The 15,016-nt window shown below is 42.6% G+C and overlaps 2 protein-coding genes across 8 annotated transcripts in view; both read left to right on the forward strand.

The window, feature by feature from the left end:
* Positions 1 to 947: 947 nt before the first annotated feature.
* On the forward strand, positions 948 to 9,262 carry LOC115151681 (kelch-like protein 26). Of its 3 annotated transcripts, none has more exons than XM_029695825.1 (3): positions 948 to 1,245; positions 3,739 to 4,045; positions 6,186 to 9,262. In XM_029695825.1, exons 1-3 carry the CDS (start codon positions 1,209 to 1,211, stop codon positions 7,765 to 7,767), a joined length of 1,926 nt encoding a protein of 641 aa, XP_029551685.1. In that variant the 5' UTR covers positions 948 to 1,208; the 3' UTR covers positions 7,768 to 9,262. The 3 variants fall into 3 exon arrangements, with proteins under 3 accessions (XP_029551685.1, XP_029551686.1, XP_029551687.1); XM_029695826.1 differs by having other exon boundaries at positions 3,739 to 3,921; XM_029695827.1 differs by lacking the exons at positions 948 to 1,245; positions 3,739 to 4,045 and adding an exon at positions 4,866 to 4,900.
* Positions 9,263 to 10,379: 1,117 nt separating this feature from the next.
* The window catches only part of LOC115151683 (CREB-regulated transcription coactivator 1), a 42,536-nt gene continuing 37,899 nt past the window's right edge, over positions 10,380 to 15,016 (forward strand). For 3 of the 5 annotated variants that reach the window (XM_029695829.1, XM_029695832.1, XM_029695833.1), the window contains exon 1: positions 10,789 to 10,982. In XM_029695829.1, coding sequence (XP_029551689.1) covers positions 10,857 to 10,982 — 126 coding nt within the window. In that variant the 5' untranslated portion in view covers positions 10,789 to 10,856. Of the gene's footprint in view, positions 10,441 to 10,787; positions 10,983 to 15,016 lie in introns of those variants that run through there. The other 2 variants (XM_029695831.1, XM_029695830.1) reach the window with 2 other exon arrangements.

Here is a 15,016-nt window from a genome sequence, read left to right on the forward strand (position 1 = left end):
ACTTGGATGTAAATAATACATAATTTCTCTCCATCAGCCAGTGCTCTTCAAGAGTCACTAAGGTTGTGTTTACACAGACAGCCAAATTCAGATTTTTTTTTAACTAATTGGTCATTTGACCAATCAGCTCTATTCACATAAGATTTTTTTCAGCGCTGATCTGTTTGGTCAAAAGACGAAATAGTGAAATTAAGGTCAGAAATTTGCAATAATTTTGTAATTGTATTGTACAATGCACTGCTGAAATACCTATCCCACTTACCTGAATTTCATTGATGCACTGTAAGCAGAGAGACGGCGATACAGTATCAGTTGACAAGTCACGTAAAATAAAAAGGTGATCTTGTACAATGTTGCATGGGGCTGAAATGGCATTCAACAAATGCTACGTTTTTACAGTTGCCAACTGCTTTACAATACTCCAATGTCTGATGATTTGTCCTACGTATGTACTGTTTAAGGATAATTAAACTGAGACTGACATTTTTCTCAACATTCTCACAACCTGCCATTGGATACAAATTATACAACATTGTGCATGTCAAGTTATAGTCAAAAACTGTATGGAAAAATATATTTACTATCTACTATTTATTTTATTCAGCACTACAAAAACAAGTTTTGAAATGTGTATCTTGTATTTTTTTATATTGGATTAAATGGTAGTTAAAATGACTAAATTGTGAGTATCATTATCTGATGTATTGGTGACAAAAAATGTTGTCATGGTATTTCACAGAAAACTGATTTTGCATGATTGACTCAGCGGTGAAAAGTGTGTGAGACCTCAATGAATGCACAATCAAAGGTTCTGAACATAATATAGTGGATATTACAAGTGTTATCAGTTTAGGGTTTTGTATTTAGAGTTTACAAAATACACCACTTATGTGAAAAATGTCCCAAAGTGATTGAAAAGAACGGTATTGTAATCTTAGCGCACCCTAGCGGTGTACAGCAGCAGCGCATGGGCTCAGCACACCCCCGACAAACTGAAGTCCAACACAGCGCACGACATTTCCATCTGGTGCAGAGGTCAACAGCTTTCAGCACGGGGGAAAGCACCATATGTTGTTCAATAGTTAGTTATCGATAAGATTGATGCATTTATTTTGTCATGAACGGGGCAGTAATGCCTTTGACCCATTGCTACATTTACGAATAATTCCCTTTGCATACAGCACGGTGCTAGAAGATGGCGGAGTCGGATGGTGGGGATTTCGCCTCGAATCGTCCACAGAACAGGTGAGGATGACAATGTAGTGGGAAATCAATTTGGGAAAACTGTATTTAGACCAAAGGGCAGCTAGGGATACGGAATTAATGAGATAAATATGAAACACTGAGTGAGAGGGCATTCGGTTGGATCATCAGGACATTCTGAGGACACTGGTCATTTTTTTGCATTAATTTTCATATCGTTGCAGATTGATTAATTCACTGTACATTGTATCCATTGTAGTCTACAATTGAAGGCTGTAAATGTTGCCAATGACAAGGTATCGAGTAGAAGGAATGTTAGGAATATGTTTGGCATTCTGTCGTAACATTTACATTCATATTAAAGTTTCTTCTAGCAGGTGCAACGGCGCAACATGTTGCATAGTCCCTTACTTTCGAGAACCAAGACATTAACTGTCTCAAGGGTTCTCAGCACCCTTTAACGTTACCAGTGGGACCATGTGAACTACAATCCCGACGCTTTGTTATAACGTTTAGAAACGTCAAGAATCATCGCTTGCGAGACGGTTTTCGAAACATATTGAATTTACTCTCATGAAAAAAGATTGCTGTCTGAGTACAGTGTAACACCAATATTCTGCAAATACTTAATTCCAAAATAACACCTTTTTTTGGAAGCAGTAACTTTGCAGTGTAACCACAGTCGAATGCAGTTATTGCACTGCTACTGCAGTTTCAAAACGGCAATCTTTTTTTGTAAAGGTATCTTTCATATCAGCGAGGAAAAAATACACACTTACTGTAGCAGGTCAGATCCATACTGCTGTGTGCCTCCAGATGACGAACTACACTTCTGCTACACTTCCTCCCTAGTTACGCTCACATGCTGACTAGACCGTCATCACGCGCATGTTGATTTTGTCCACACACAATCAGGACACGCAGGTTGAAATGTCAAAACAAACTCTGAACCAACTATATTAATTTGGGGACAGGTCGAAAAGCATTAAACATGTATGGCAATTTAGCTAGCTAGTTTGCTGTTGCTAGCTAATTTGTCCTGGGATATAAACATTGGGTTGTTATTTTACCTGAAATGCACAAGGTCCTGTACTCTGACAATTAATCCATAGATAAAAGGGTAAACCGAGTTTGTTTCTAGTAATCGCTCCTCCTTCAGGTTTCTTCTTTAGACTTTAAATGGTGGTTTGCAACCAACTTTAAGGTGCATTACCACAACCGACTGGAGTGTGGACCTCAGTTCATCTTTCAATCACCCATGAGGGTATGTGCTCCTAAAAACAATGAGGCAGGACTTGCAGCGAGTTCTATTTTAGCGCCTGGCTACGCAGATGCTTGCGATCAGTGTGGGTGCGATGATTGAATAACATGTGTACATTTATTTTGCAACGCTCGCGCACGTGACGTGAGCGGTGTTTTCAGCATGTTACACAGGTGTTCCAGCACTCTAGATAGCTAATTAGCACAGGCAGTCGCTTCTGTCTTCCGTAAAGCAAGCGTTGTAACATGGAGATAGGGCCGTGTGGGAACACTAACCCTATAAAGGTGTGTAGAAATGTAACCTTTTGTTTTTGAAAATTAATTCTCACTGATATGAAAGACTACTTATGTTTCCAAAACCGTAGCGCAAGCGATGCATGTTAACGTTCAGAACGAGTATCGGGGCTCTTAAAACTCCCCCAGCCAAAAGAGACCTTCATGAATAGACGCTAAAGGTAGCTAGCATCTATGAGTGGGCTACATACTAGTCCCTATCTTGTCAGCATCAAATAAGCATTTTTATGGCTAGGCTTATTGAATTTAATCCGCTCCATTTTGATGGTAATGTAGCCTATAGCTACATCTTAAAAATACATTGGCAACATCTTACAAATATATTTAAACAACTTTTCAGTGGTGGCTTTGATCCATGGAGAAGGTCATACCCTCACTCAAAATCTAGTGACATTAAAGTGTCCTGACAGCGGTGAACAATTAAAGATGTTCTTCAGTGTTTAAGGGATATCATCATTAACACAGGTGGTCGCTCTGAATAGAAATAAAGCTTTTTTCCCCCATGTAGCAGCTGAATAATTCAAGAGAAAAGAGTTGGGAGGAGGGTAATGATTCAGCTGCTGGGAAAACCGGATGGACAAAGTGCAGGAGAGCAAGAGCTCAGCACTGTCACTGATGCTACAACAACATCAGTAAACTCTGACAAGCATCCTAGAAGCTTAAAGGTAGACTTAGCGATATGGCGTAGATGCAAAAAGTAAACAGCATAGTGGATCAATTTCTGCAACAACTAAGAGCGTTGAAGCGCGTGGCTCAACTTCTCCACTGTTTTGGTGCCCTGGCTACCATGCTGTGAACAGCGTGAAGCGAACCGGTGCACATATGCAGATGCTTTGTGTGACTGTGTGAGAGCAAAGTCTTGCATCTTGCTTATCTCAATATCGGCGGTGCTGCTCGTGGCAATGTAATTTCACTGAGTCTAACTTACATTTTTTCTAAAATACCCTATTCTGATACAGTGATGGGCCTTTTCTCTTGCAGTATGGCTAACCAGAATAGCACCCTGCCTTGCACGTTCTCAGCCCCAAGCCATAGCGCCACTCTCCTACAGGGCTTGTCGGTCCTGCGAGCCCAGGGGCAGCTCCTGGATGTGGTGCTGGCCATCAATGAGGAGCGCTTCCAGGTTCACAAGGCAGTGCTGGCCTCCTGCAGTGACTACTTCAGGTGAGACTGACGCTGTCTCTCCGACATGGCTTCTGCTCTTCATCTCCTTCCTCTGCACTGTTTTGAGACAACTGGATGTATTTTTTGACTATAGAGATACACTGGCCTGGAAAGAGAGACCCAGGTAAAGACAGATATACAAATCAAATCATCATACAGATGTAGAGGTGAAGGGAAGAGTGTTGAGAGACTGTGTTGGTAAATCTGTCTTTGGTGTGAAATAATTGATACATCAAAAGCTTAGTCAGATGAGGTATGGTAGAGAGAAAACAGAGTAATTGTTAAAGTATGTGGAACTGATAGGTAGGGATATAATAACATTACAGGTGTATAATGTGATTATGTAACTTGTTTCAGGAAACTAGGTGTATGTCGCATGTCACTACTTCACAGGAGCACCATTTGAACGTAAACCTCATTTTTTTTTTAATCAAATTGTGTTTTTTGGCAGAAATGCCTTCTTGAACATGTGAACTTCCATGTGCCTTAATAACAAACTTGTATGCCATCTGTAAATATGAATACAATTGTTAAGTTAGGAGCCCAGTTGGTTTAGCCACGGAAAAAGTCAGCAACCTAATCACTAGCCATGATTGACTGGAGATAATGAGTGGGCTGGACATGCCGAGAGAAGAGTTCTGATTGGTCTGCCATGTAGCGTGCTTCTGTCTATAACATGAACTGGTCAGTATGTGTAGGTAATCCATTCTAGCACAGCTTTTTTATTTTAAAGATATCACATAGTAGAGCAGCATAAGTGTTGCTCTCCACTTTCTGGAGGACCAAGTTTTGAAATCAGTGGAATTAAGAGTATAATAGCTAAGGAGATGGAAAAAAATCTGGCATTTGATTGCAAATATGCAGACGGAGTTGAAAAGAGAACACACAGAAGGCTGTCTCCGGATTACATCTTCAAACTAAGGGCAACTATGGCATCTGTGACAGAGAGGGAGAAGCGTCCATCCATGTATACGGACGGGTAAGATACTCTAGCTAGCTACATTTTCAGATATTACATGTTTCTAATTTTGTCAAAGTTGTTTTCATTTCAAGTTAAAGTGTATTGTTAGCTAGCTAACGTTAGCTGGCTGGCTAGCTAGCGTTACATCTATGATCTGTGTAGTAATATTATTCATATCTCAGAGCCAGTTGCATTGCTAGTATAAGCCTAATGTGAGCTAGCTAACATTGCACCTGGTTGGTCAGCTACCTGCAGATTCATGCAGGTTAGTAACGTTATGAGTTGGGATTATGGTTCATTGTTTAGCTAGCTACATGTCTAAACAAAAGACTCCACTATGTAAGTAACCATTTCAATAGAATGTTCATGATGTCACTGTGACAACTGTCAATAGACGTAACTGGTAATATGGCCGGTGTCAGTAAACGTTAGCAAAACAAGCGTAATTAAATTGTTGCCAGCAGCATAGTTGCAGTCAACAACGCTCTGGATAACATAAAAACAGCCAAACCAGCTCTGCTAGGGCGAGTAAAATGGTCAGTGAGCTGTTCTCTCATTTGTGTCTGGAAGTAGCTAGCCAACGTCAGCCAGTTAGCTTGGGGGCTTGACTGCTGTTGTTAGGTCAGAATGCTCGGATCAACCCTACTCCTTGGCCAGAGCGTCCAGTGTGCACTCTGAACGCTCCGAGAGCGAAACGCTCTGAATTTACGAACGGACAATCTGACAATACTCTGATTTTACGAACGCCCAGAGCACACTCTGGCGCTCCAGATAATATTTACGAACCCACTCTTAGTATATACCTGCCTATAGTCTTGAAATCTTTGGTTGTTTAGTACAAAACTTCAGATGTGAATCCTTAAAGAGATGGGTGGATAGTGTGTGAACGACGCTGAATGGGTGTAGACAAAGAAGACCTCTCCAGTAGGTACCAAAACATTTTCTCAAAAGTGAGGTTACAAGTTTATCAACTTCCAAAGCAGAATTACTTTCCCATTGTTCATCAACTATAGTGTATGATGTACTGTTTTCTAACTGTGAGTTTCTACTTTTATCCAATGTAAAAAAAAAAAACACAATTCAAAATGTTGCTACGTAAGATCGAATCGGGCCGGTCGGTCACATATGTTTACATTTATAATCTGATGTTCTCATCCTGATGTTGCATGGCCAAGTAGAGAGGAGTTGTTGTTCATTGTCTAATTTACCTAGGATGAATATGTTGTTCAGAATGGGAGGAAATCAATAAAACAAGTTTAACATAATGGCAGTTATTTAAATGACTTTCTCACTTGCTTTGCAGAGCCATGTTCACTGGAGGCATGAGGGAGTCAAACCAGGACACCATTGAGCTGAAGGGCTTGTCCGCCCGCGGCCTGAAACACATAATTGACTTTGCCTACAGTGCAGAAGTCACGCTTGACCTGGACTGCATTCAAGACGTACTGGGAGCAGCAGTCTTTCTACAGATGGTCCCAGTCGTTGACCTCTGCGAAGAATTCCTCAAGTCAGCTATGAGCGTAGAGACCTGCCTGAACATCGGCCAGATGGCCACCACCTTCAACCTGACCTCCCTCAAGGAGTCTGTGGACACCTTCACCTTCCGCCACTTCCTGCAGATTGCCGAGGAGGAAGACTTCCTGCACATCCCCATGGAGCGCCTGGTCTTCTTCCTGCAGAGCAACAAGCTGAAGAACTGCAGCGAGATTGACCTGTTCCACGCTGCCATCCGCTGGCTGCAGCACGACGAGGCCCGCCGAGCCGGTGTAAACGAGGTCCTCTGCCACGTGCGATTCCCCCTCATGCCGTCCTCGGAGCTGGTGGACAGCGTGCAGACGGTGGACATCATGGTGGAGGACGTGCTGTGCAGGCAGTACCTCCTGGAGGCCTTCAACTACCAGATCCTCCCGTTCCGTCAGCACAAGATGCAGTCCCCACGGACCGTGATCCGCTCCGACGTGGTTTCGCTCATTACCTTTGGCGGGACACCCTACACTGACAACGATCGCACTGTGAGCAGTAAGGTGTTCTATCTCCCAGACATTGCAGCGCGTCAGTTCAAGGAACTAACGGAGATGGAGACAGGATCCAGCCACGCCTGTGTATCAGTGCTGGACAACTTTGTGTACGTAGTTGGCGGGCAGCACCTGCAATACCGCAGCGGTGAAGGGGCAGTGGACATCTGCTTCCGGTACGACCCACACCTGAGCAAATGGCTGCGTATCCAGCCAATGCAGGAGGGGCGTATTCAGTTCCACCTCAACGCTCTTCAAGGACAACTCTACGCCACTGGGGGGCGCAACCGATCTGGAAGTCTGTCGTCCGTAGAGTGCTACTGTCCTAAGAAAAACGAGTGGACCTACGTGGAACCACTGAAACGCAGAATCTGGGGCCATGCAGGAACTCCCTGTGGCAACAAGCTCTACATCTCAGGGGGTTACGGTGTCTCAGTGGATGATAAGAAAACTCTGCACTGTTACGACCCCACGTCTGACCAATGGGATTTCAAATCGCCCATGAACGAGCCCAGAGTGCTTCATGCTATGATCAGTGCCAAAGACCGTGTTTACTGCCTGGGCGGTCGCATGGACCACGTGGATCGCTGCTTTGACGTTCTGGCAGTTGAATATTATATTCCAGAGAATGACCAGTGGACCACTGTTAGCCCCATGCGAACAGGGCAATCTGAGGCAGGCTGCTGCTTGTTGGATAAAAATATCTATATTGTTGGAGGGTACAATTGGCATCTAAATAATGTCACAAGCATTGTGCAAGTGTACAACACAGAGACTGATGAGTGGGAGAGGGATTTGCACTTTCCTGAGTCTTTTGCAGGAATTGCGTGTACGCCGATCATACTTCCACAAACCACCACGCGACGGTAATCCTTCAGCCCAAAGTGACTGACAATTTGATTCCATGCATTCTTACTGTTGCGCTGTCAAATGAATAGAAACATGGCACATTACATAAACTATTGTAATATCAGCGGTAATCTTGATGTAATGTGGGTGGGTGTGTGTGTTTGAGGGAATAAGTGGAAATAGGAATACGGTTTTGCTATAATATACAGTGTATTACCTCATTTTCCATCCTATAGTTGAGGTCCATGTGCTGCATCGTAATGAGCAGTTTTAATGGAAAATAAGTGTTAGCTTTCCGGGACAAACTCGCTTTTAGGGTATTTTAAACAACACTTAAAGCAGTCAAAAACCTATTAACTGATTTGCAGGATACAGTTTTTTAATTTGTGCCATGCATCAAGGAAGCATGTTTTGATTATTTAATTGAGTATATTCATTCAAATAATATATTTTAAAAAATATATATATGTATATAGTTGTTCTTTACAACATATTGGATGACATATTTGACTGCTTAGGACCATTTGAGAACTAGTGATTGACTGAAGAAGACCTTTCAGTAGCTCTCCTAATGTTTTATGTTTATTTCAGAACATCTGTTTTTGCTGTGTAAGGTGATGTGCTCATTAGGCTGTTCAATTGACTGGTGATGTTTACACACCATCATCATAATGAAATGTGTATTCCAAACTGACAAGCTAAAATGTCTCTTATGGTAATGTAATCATTTTTTGTGTGAGAACATCTGTGGTTAGTGCTCCTTTGGTAGGTATTAGGTAGGCTTCCTGAATATTCTGAAGTCTCTTATGTTTAATCAATATACTGTAGATCAGAATGAAGTGCTTTTGTCTTGTGGCTGCAGTGTTTAGTTGTGGGGGAAACTGGTCAAGTGGTCAGATACATTTTGGTGCCACATTCTTTCTCCAAGCTCCTACATAAAAGGACAGCATTGTTGTGAGCACTATGGTAATGGGTTTACCTAGACAAGCGTACTGCTTTCACTTATCCAGTCCTGCCAGAACTGTGAATCTCAAAGAGCTGGGCACAAGGGGCTGAAATTCACGTAAGGATCAAAGTAAAGGCATAGATGGAAAGAACAGCACAGCGCACAAGCAGTGATATGTGATTATTTTCCCTAGTGTATTTCTTACCTTAGTACAGTGCAGACGGTAGCATTTTTGTTTATGAGGAGTAGCCTATTTCTGAGGCTTTCAGTATTGTATGCAAAACTGATATGGCTTTTACTGATTTTAGACTGTTGGCAATGCTGAGACAAGCTGAATTTTATTTGGAAGCACAACATGGCCCTCGTTGAAAAATGTTTGGTTCTGAAAATGTCACCTGTTTGCCTTAGTAACAGGGTTTTTGTGATGTTTTGTCTGTCCAACTCAGAAGCACATAGTTATCTTTTAAGTGCATTATAAGTGGAATTCACTGTAATCCAATGAGAATGTAGACTTTTCTGTATCCAAATGTATAACTTTAATTAAAGGTGTTACGTGAACTGAAAAAGGTATTCAAGTGTTGTAGTCTCAATGGTGGAATGCATAATTTTACAAAGACCTACAAAATGTTAATGATTTGGCAGATTAATGTAAATTGAAGACCAGTTAATCCTTATTCCCAATTGTAGAAAATAAAACCTGACCTGTCAGTGAAACTGAAATAAAAGGCCACACAATGAGTTTTTATACAGTACTGTAATACAGATGTGAAATGAAGATTGTGCACATTCTTTGATCGGTAATCTGTATAATTATCCTTTTGTCATTTCTGTAAATGATTTTTCCAGAACATTCATTTGAATAAGGTATAGAGAGAACCCCTTGCTCCAGAGCTTCATGTTTTAAAAGTATGTCAGACGATCTAAAGGAGACGATGATTCCTAATTAATGTATGGATTATATGAGGTGCTACTTGACCATACACTGCATTTAGCGAAATACTGTGCAACTCCATCATTGTTAAATGTCACAAAGGTCATGACAGAAAGACATGAATCCCAATATTGACTTTCCTGTCAGTCAATTATAGGCGTACTGTATCTGGGTAACTGATACATTTGGTATATTTCAGTTCAGCTCTGTACATCATGACCTTGATACAATTCCAACGATGTGATCTATCAACTACAGGTATTTAAACTTTGGTAGAGCAATATCTTGCTTTTTACAACAAAAAATATACAGTACCAGTCAAAATTTTGGAAACATCTACACATTCCAGGGTTTTTATTTTTACTATTTTCTACATTGTAGAATAATAGTGAAAACATCACAACTATGAAATAACACATGTAATCATGTAACCAAAAAAGTGTTGAACAAATCAAAATATATTTTCTATTTGAGATTCTTCAAAGTAGCCACCCTTTGCCTTGACAGCTTTGCACACTCTTGGCATTCTCCAAACCAGCTTCATGAGGTAGTCACCTGGAATGCATTTCAATTAACAGGTGTGCCTTGTTAAATGTTAATTTGTGGAATTTCTTTCTTCATGTGTTTGTGACAATGTAGGGGTGGTCTACAGAATATAGCCCTATTTGATAAAATACCAAGTCCATATTATGGCAAGAACAGCTCAAATAAGCAAAGAGAAATGACTGTCCATTATTACTTTAAAACATGAAGGTCAGTCAATCCGGAAAATGTCAAGAACTTTGAATGTCTGAGTATACTGTGCTTCTCCAGACAGGTAGGTTATCCTCTGGTGATACAGTACCCAGGTCATTGTGGTGTTCAGATGTTGAGTTGCTTTTAATTAAACTTAACTTCAAGAAATAGATTGTTTTCCTTTTATCAACCTAACCTTTCCTATGAAAAATAGGATATCACAGTTTTTGCTCGGTACTGAAGTGCTCTTAAACTTGACTGATGTGCTAACATGCACATCGTTTTTGAGTGAAGTATCCCTTTAAACAATGTCCTTGACATTTTAGAGCACGTAATACAAATCAAATAGGCCTACACAAGGTAATTCCTGATTTAATTCTGTGACAATATACTCTTGATTTCCACGAAATGCAATAGAAACATGTACGCGCGTAATGACGACAAAACCATCGTATCCAAGCGTTGTGCGTAAGGTCCCATTGGGAAGAAGAGCAAAAGATGGCGAGTTCAAACAATCCACGTAAATTTAGCGAGAAAATCGCTTTACATAATCAGAAACAGGCCGAAGAGACTGCGGCTTTCGAAGAGGTGATGAAAGACCTAAACATTACTAGAGCTGCACGGGTAAGTGCCGTGTTTTGTTGATTAATTCTGCTGCTAGGCTAGCTAGCTACTGCTGTACTGTCAGTAACCTAACGTTAGCTAGCTAACGTTAACTGCAGCACGTTTTAATGACAAGTTGTTTTTTAGCCAGCTGGCTGTGGAAAACATAAGTGGCCGATTGACTGCCCTCGCAATTAAAGCTAAATATTTGTTTTCTGATGACCATCATTGATTGGGGCGTTACTTTGCCAGCATTTGCAATTTGTTAACCGTAACCATCCCGTGAGCTGTCTTTGATGTTTGCTATGGTAGGCACCCAGGCAAGCTCAGGTAAAACTAGCTAGGTTATTGCTAGCAAACACTTGGTCCTATTCATATTCCCATGCATCAATCAAAAGATTCCGTGTAGTAAACTAGATAGTGATTTAACCGCAAGAAATTGCAATGAAGACTGAACATGTTTACCAGTTCGACTCAAACTGGTGCGTTTGACACTGAATGTAACGTTTTAATTGTTTACCTGTAAACTAAAGCGTCACTTGCTATGCATACAACGTTAACTCTAATGTTGTCAAGCCATTTTGACAGAATTCAGTTTTGCACGCCATACAATGGGTTTGCATATTTACAAAGTACCAATCCATCTTTGACAGCACCAAGAATCCCGCAGCATTTACGTGAATATGCATGCTGAGATTTGACAGATTTGCAACTTCGAAGCCTTGAAGGCAGAGATGGAGAACATGGGATTTACTTCCCTGTCTTGAAGATGTTCATTATGTGTAATGCAAAGTTGGTTACTGGCAATAATCAGTCTGGTTTGTATCAAGTGTTCATGTTAGCCTGTTTATTCATCCCCATCAAATCAGGCCTTTGGTTAATCCATCCTTCATGCAATTCATTATTAAAGCAATTGGTGAACTAAATCGTTCAGTAATAATTGTCAGGAGTATGGTGGTGAACCTACCAGTTGTGAATATGATAAAGGAATGGTTTAGGAGTACAGGATAGATTTATGTTGTGGTTTTAAAAGATGCCTATTTTATTTAAACAAATAAATAAACTATTTGACAAATCTAGCGACGTCTTTCCTTATGAGATTGACACAGCTTCCAGCTATTAAGCCTAGGCCTACTGACTTTGTCCATTTGACTTGGGACATAGTACTGACCTTGCACAAACTTGATACTGAATTGATTAAGATATAAACAATTTATGGCTCATGTTAGCCTATTGCCCACCAAGTGTCTTTGGAGAGTTCCTCAATGAGATTGACACCTTGATAACCTTTCCCACTCAGCCCCTATCCAGATGGTTATTCACCGCTGCAGTCTTCGCGCTCTCTCTCCCACTACACTCTCCCCTTTTATCCTCCTGCTCCCTCCTATCTCCTGACTTTTTGCCTCTTTGACCCTACTCTCATCCCTTTCTGCATCCTTTGACTCTCACCGTCCCCTTTCCTCACAGCTGACCTTCCCCTCCCGCTCTGTGGCTGAGTGACTCATTGCGTGCTAACAGGGCTTCGGGCAGCTGAGCGGAAATGGAGGAAAACTAAACTTCCGGAGGACCTAACATCCTTCCACTCCCTGCTCTCGATCTTACCTTCCTCTTTCTCCACTGCTAAAGCTGCTTTTTATCACTACATTTCAAGCTTCTGCCTCCAACCCTGTGAAATTCTTCTCCACTTTCTACCTCCTTAATCCTCCTCCCTGTGCTGATTACTTTGTCAACACCTTTGGAAAAAAAGGTGATGACATCCACTCCTCTTTCACTCAGCCTACTGAGTCCACTGGTCCTAATCACACACAACTACCATACGCCTTGTCCTCTTCCCTCTCTTCAGATGAAATCCTGGGACTAGTGATGTCCGGCCACCCCACAACCTGCCCACTTGACTCTGTTCTCCAGACCATCTCTGGAGACCTTCTCCCATTCCTCACTTCTCTCATCAGCTGACCACTGACTGCATCCCCTATGACTTCAAGATGGCTAGAGTCGCTCCCCTCAAGAAACCAACACTCGACCCCTCTGTCAAACTATAGACCAGTATCCCTAAGTTCTTTTCTTTCCAAAATACTTGAGTATGCTGTCTATGACCAACTCTCTCTCTCTCTCGTTATCTCGCTCAGAACGATCTTCTTGACCCTAACCAGTCAGGCTTCAAGGCGGCTCACTCAACTGAGACTGCTCTCCTCTGTGTCACAGAGGCTCTCCGCTCTGCCAAAGCTGACTCTCTCTCACCTGTTCTCATTCTCCTAGATATATCCGCTGCCTTCGACACACTGAACCATCAGATCCTCCACTCCGCCCTCTCACAGTTGGGCGTCTCGGGTTCTGCACACTCCTGGATTGCATCCTACCTGGCAGGTCGCTCCTACAAGGTGGCGTGGAGAGGATCTGTCTGCACCACGTGTTCTCACTACTGGTGTCCCTCAGGGCTCGGTTCTAGGTCCTCCTCTTTTCTCTTTACACCAAGTCACTCGGCTCTGTGATATCCTCACATGGTCTCTCCTATCATTGCTATGCAGAAGACACTCAACTATTCTTCTTCCTCCTTTGAGGGGATGTCAGCCAACCACCTCAAGCTCAACCTCAACAAAACAGTGCTGGTCTTCCTCCCGGGAAAGGTCTGCCTGCTCCAAGACCTCTATCACGGGTTGACAACTCCACGGTGACCCTCTCCCAGAGTGCAAAGAGCCTTGGTGTAACCCTGGACAACACCCTGCCATTCTCTGCAAACATCAAAGCAGTGACTTGCTCCTGCAGTTTCATCAAATGTATTTATATAGCCCTTCTTACATCAGCTGATATCTCAAAGTGCTGTACAGAAACCCAGCCTAAAACCCCAAATAGCATGCAATGCAGGTGTAGAAGCACGGCTAGGAAAAACTCCCTAGAAAGGCCAAAACCTAGGAAGAAACCTAGAGAGGAACCAGGCTATGAGGGGTGGCCAGTCCTCTTCTGGCTGTGCCGGGTGGAGATTATAACAGCACATGGCCAAGATGTTCATAAATGACCAGCATGGTCAAATAATAATAATCATAGTAGTTGTCGAGGGTGCAACAAGTCAGGAACACAAGAGTAAGTGTCAGTTGGCTTTTTCATAGCCGATCTTTGAGAGTATCTCTACCGCTCCTGCTGTCTCTAGAGAGTTGAAAACAGCAGGTCTGGGACAGGTAGCACGTCCGGTGAACAGGTCAGGGTTCCATAGCCGCAGGCAAAACAGTTGTAACTGGAGCAGCAGCATGGCCAGGTGGACTGGGGACAGCAAGGAGTCATCAAGCTAGGTAGTCCTGAGGCATGGTCCTAGGGCTCAGGTCCTCCTCCGAGAGAGAGAGAATTAGAGAGATCATATTTAAATTCACACAGGACACCAGAAAAGACAAATATTCCAGATGTGACAGACTGACACTAGCCCCCCGACACATAAACTACTGCAGCATAAATACTGGAGGCTGAGACAGGAGGGGTCAGGAGAAACTGTGGCCCCATCCGATGAAACCCCCGGACAGGGCCAAACAGGTAGGATATAACCCCACCCACTTTGCCAAAGCACAGCCCCCACATCATGCTCTACAACATCAGTAAAGTATGACCTTACCTCAAACAGGAGGCGGCGCAGTTCCTAATCCAGACACATTTAATCTCCTGTCTAGACTACTGCAACTCTTTGTTGGCTGGGCTCCCTGCTTGTCATTAAATCCCTGCAATTTATCCAGAATACCGCAGCCCCCCTGGTGTTCAACTTTCCCATGTTCTCCCATGTCTCCCTGCTCGTCCGCACACTCCACTGGCTTCCCGTCGAAGTTCAAAGCATCTTCAAGACCCTGGTGCTTGCCTATGGAGCAGCACTCTGTTCCGCCACCTCTGGTCTCTTGGCCCCCTCTTGACCCCAATGGTGGAACAAGCTTCCCCCAAAGTTAAGACAGTGGAGTCCCTGCCCATATTTCGACAACATCTGAAATCCTACCTCTTTTTGAAGAGTATCTTCAAAAATAGCATGCCAGCAGTTACCAAAGACTTCCACTATTGAGTTTATGTCAATTAGGTATTGA

The sequence above is a fragment of the Salmo trutta genome, chromosome 17, assembly GCF_901001165.1.
Source record: "Salmo trutta chromosome 17, fSalTru1.1, whole genome shotgun sequence".
Taxonomy (NCBI): Eukaryota; Metazoa; Chordata; class Actinopteri; order Salmoniformes; family Salmonidae; genus Salmo; species Salmo trutta.

Bases quoted from the DNA above. Each gene is read 5' to 3' on its own strand.
- LOC115151681 (XM_029695825.1), top strand. From the start codon at position 1,209: ATGGTGGGGATTTCGCCTCGAATCGTCCACAGAACAG. The intron at 1,246-3,738 runs GTGAGGATGACA...TTTCTCTTGCAG, and splicing joins TCGAATCGTCCACAGAACAG to TATGGCTAACCAGAATAGCA. The intron at 4,046-6,185 runs GTAAAGACAGAT...CTTGCTTTGCAG, and splicing joins GCCTGGAAAGAGAGACCCAG to AGCCATGTTCACTGGAGGCA.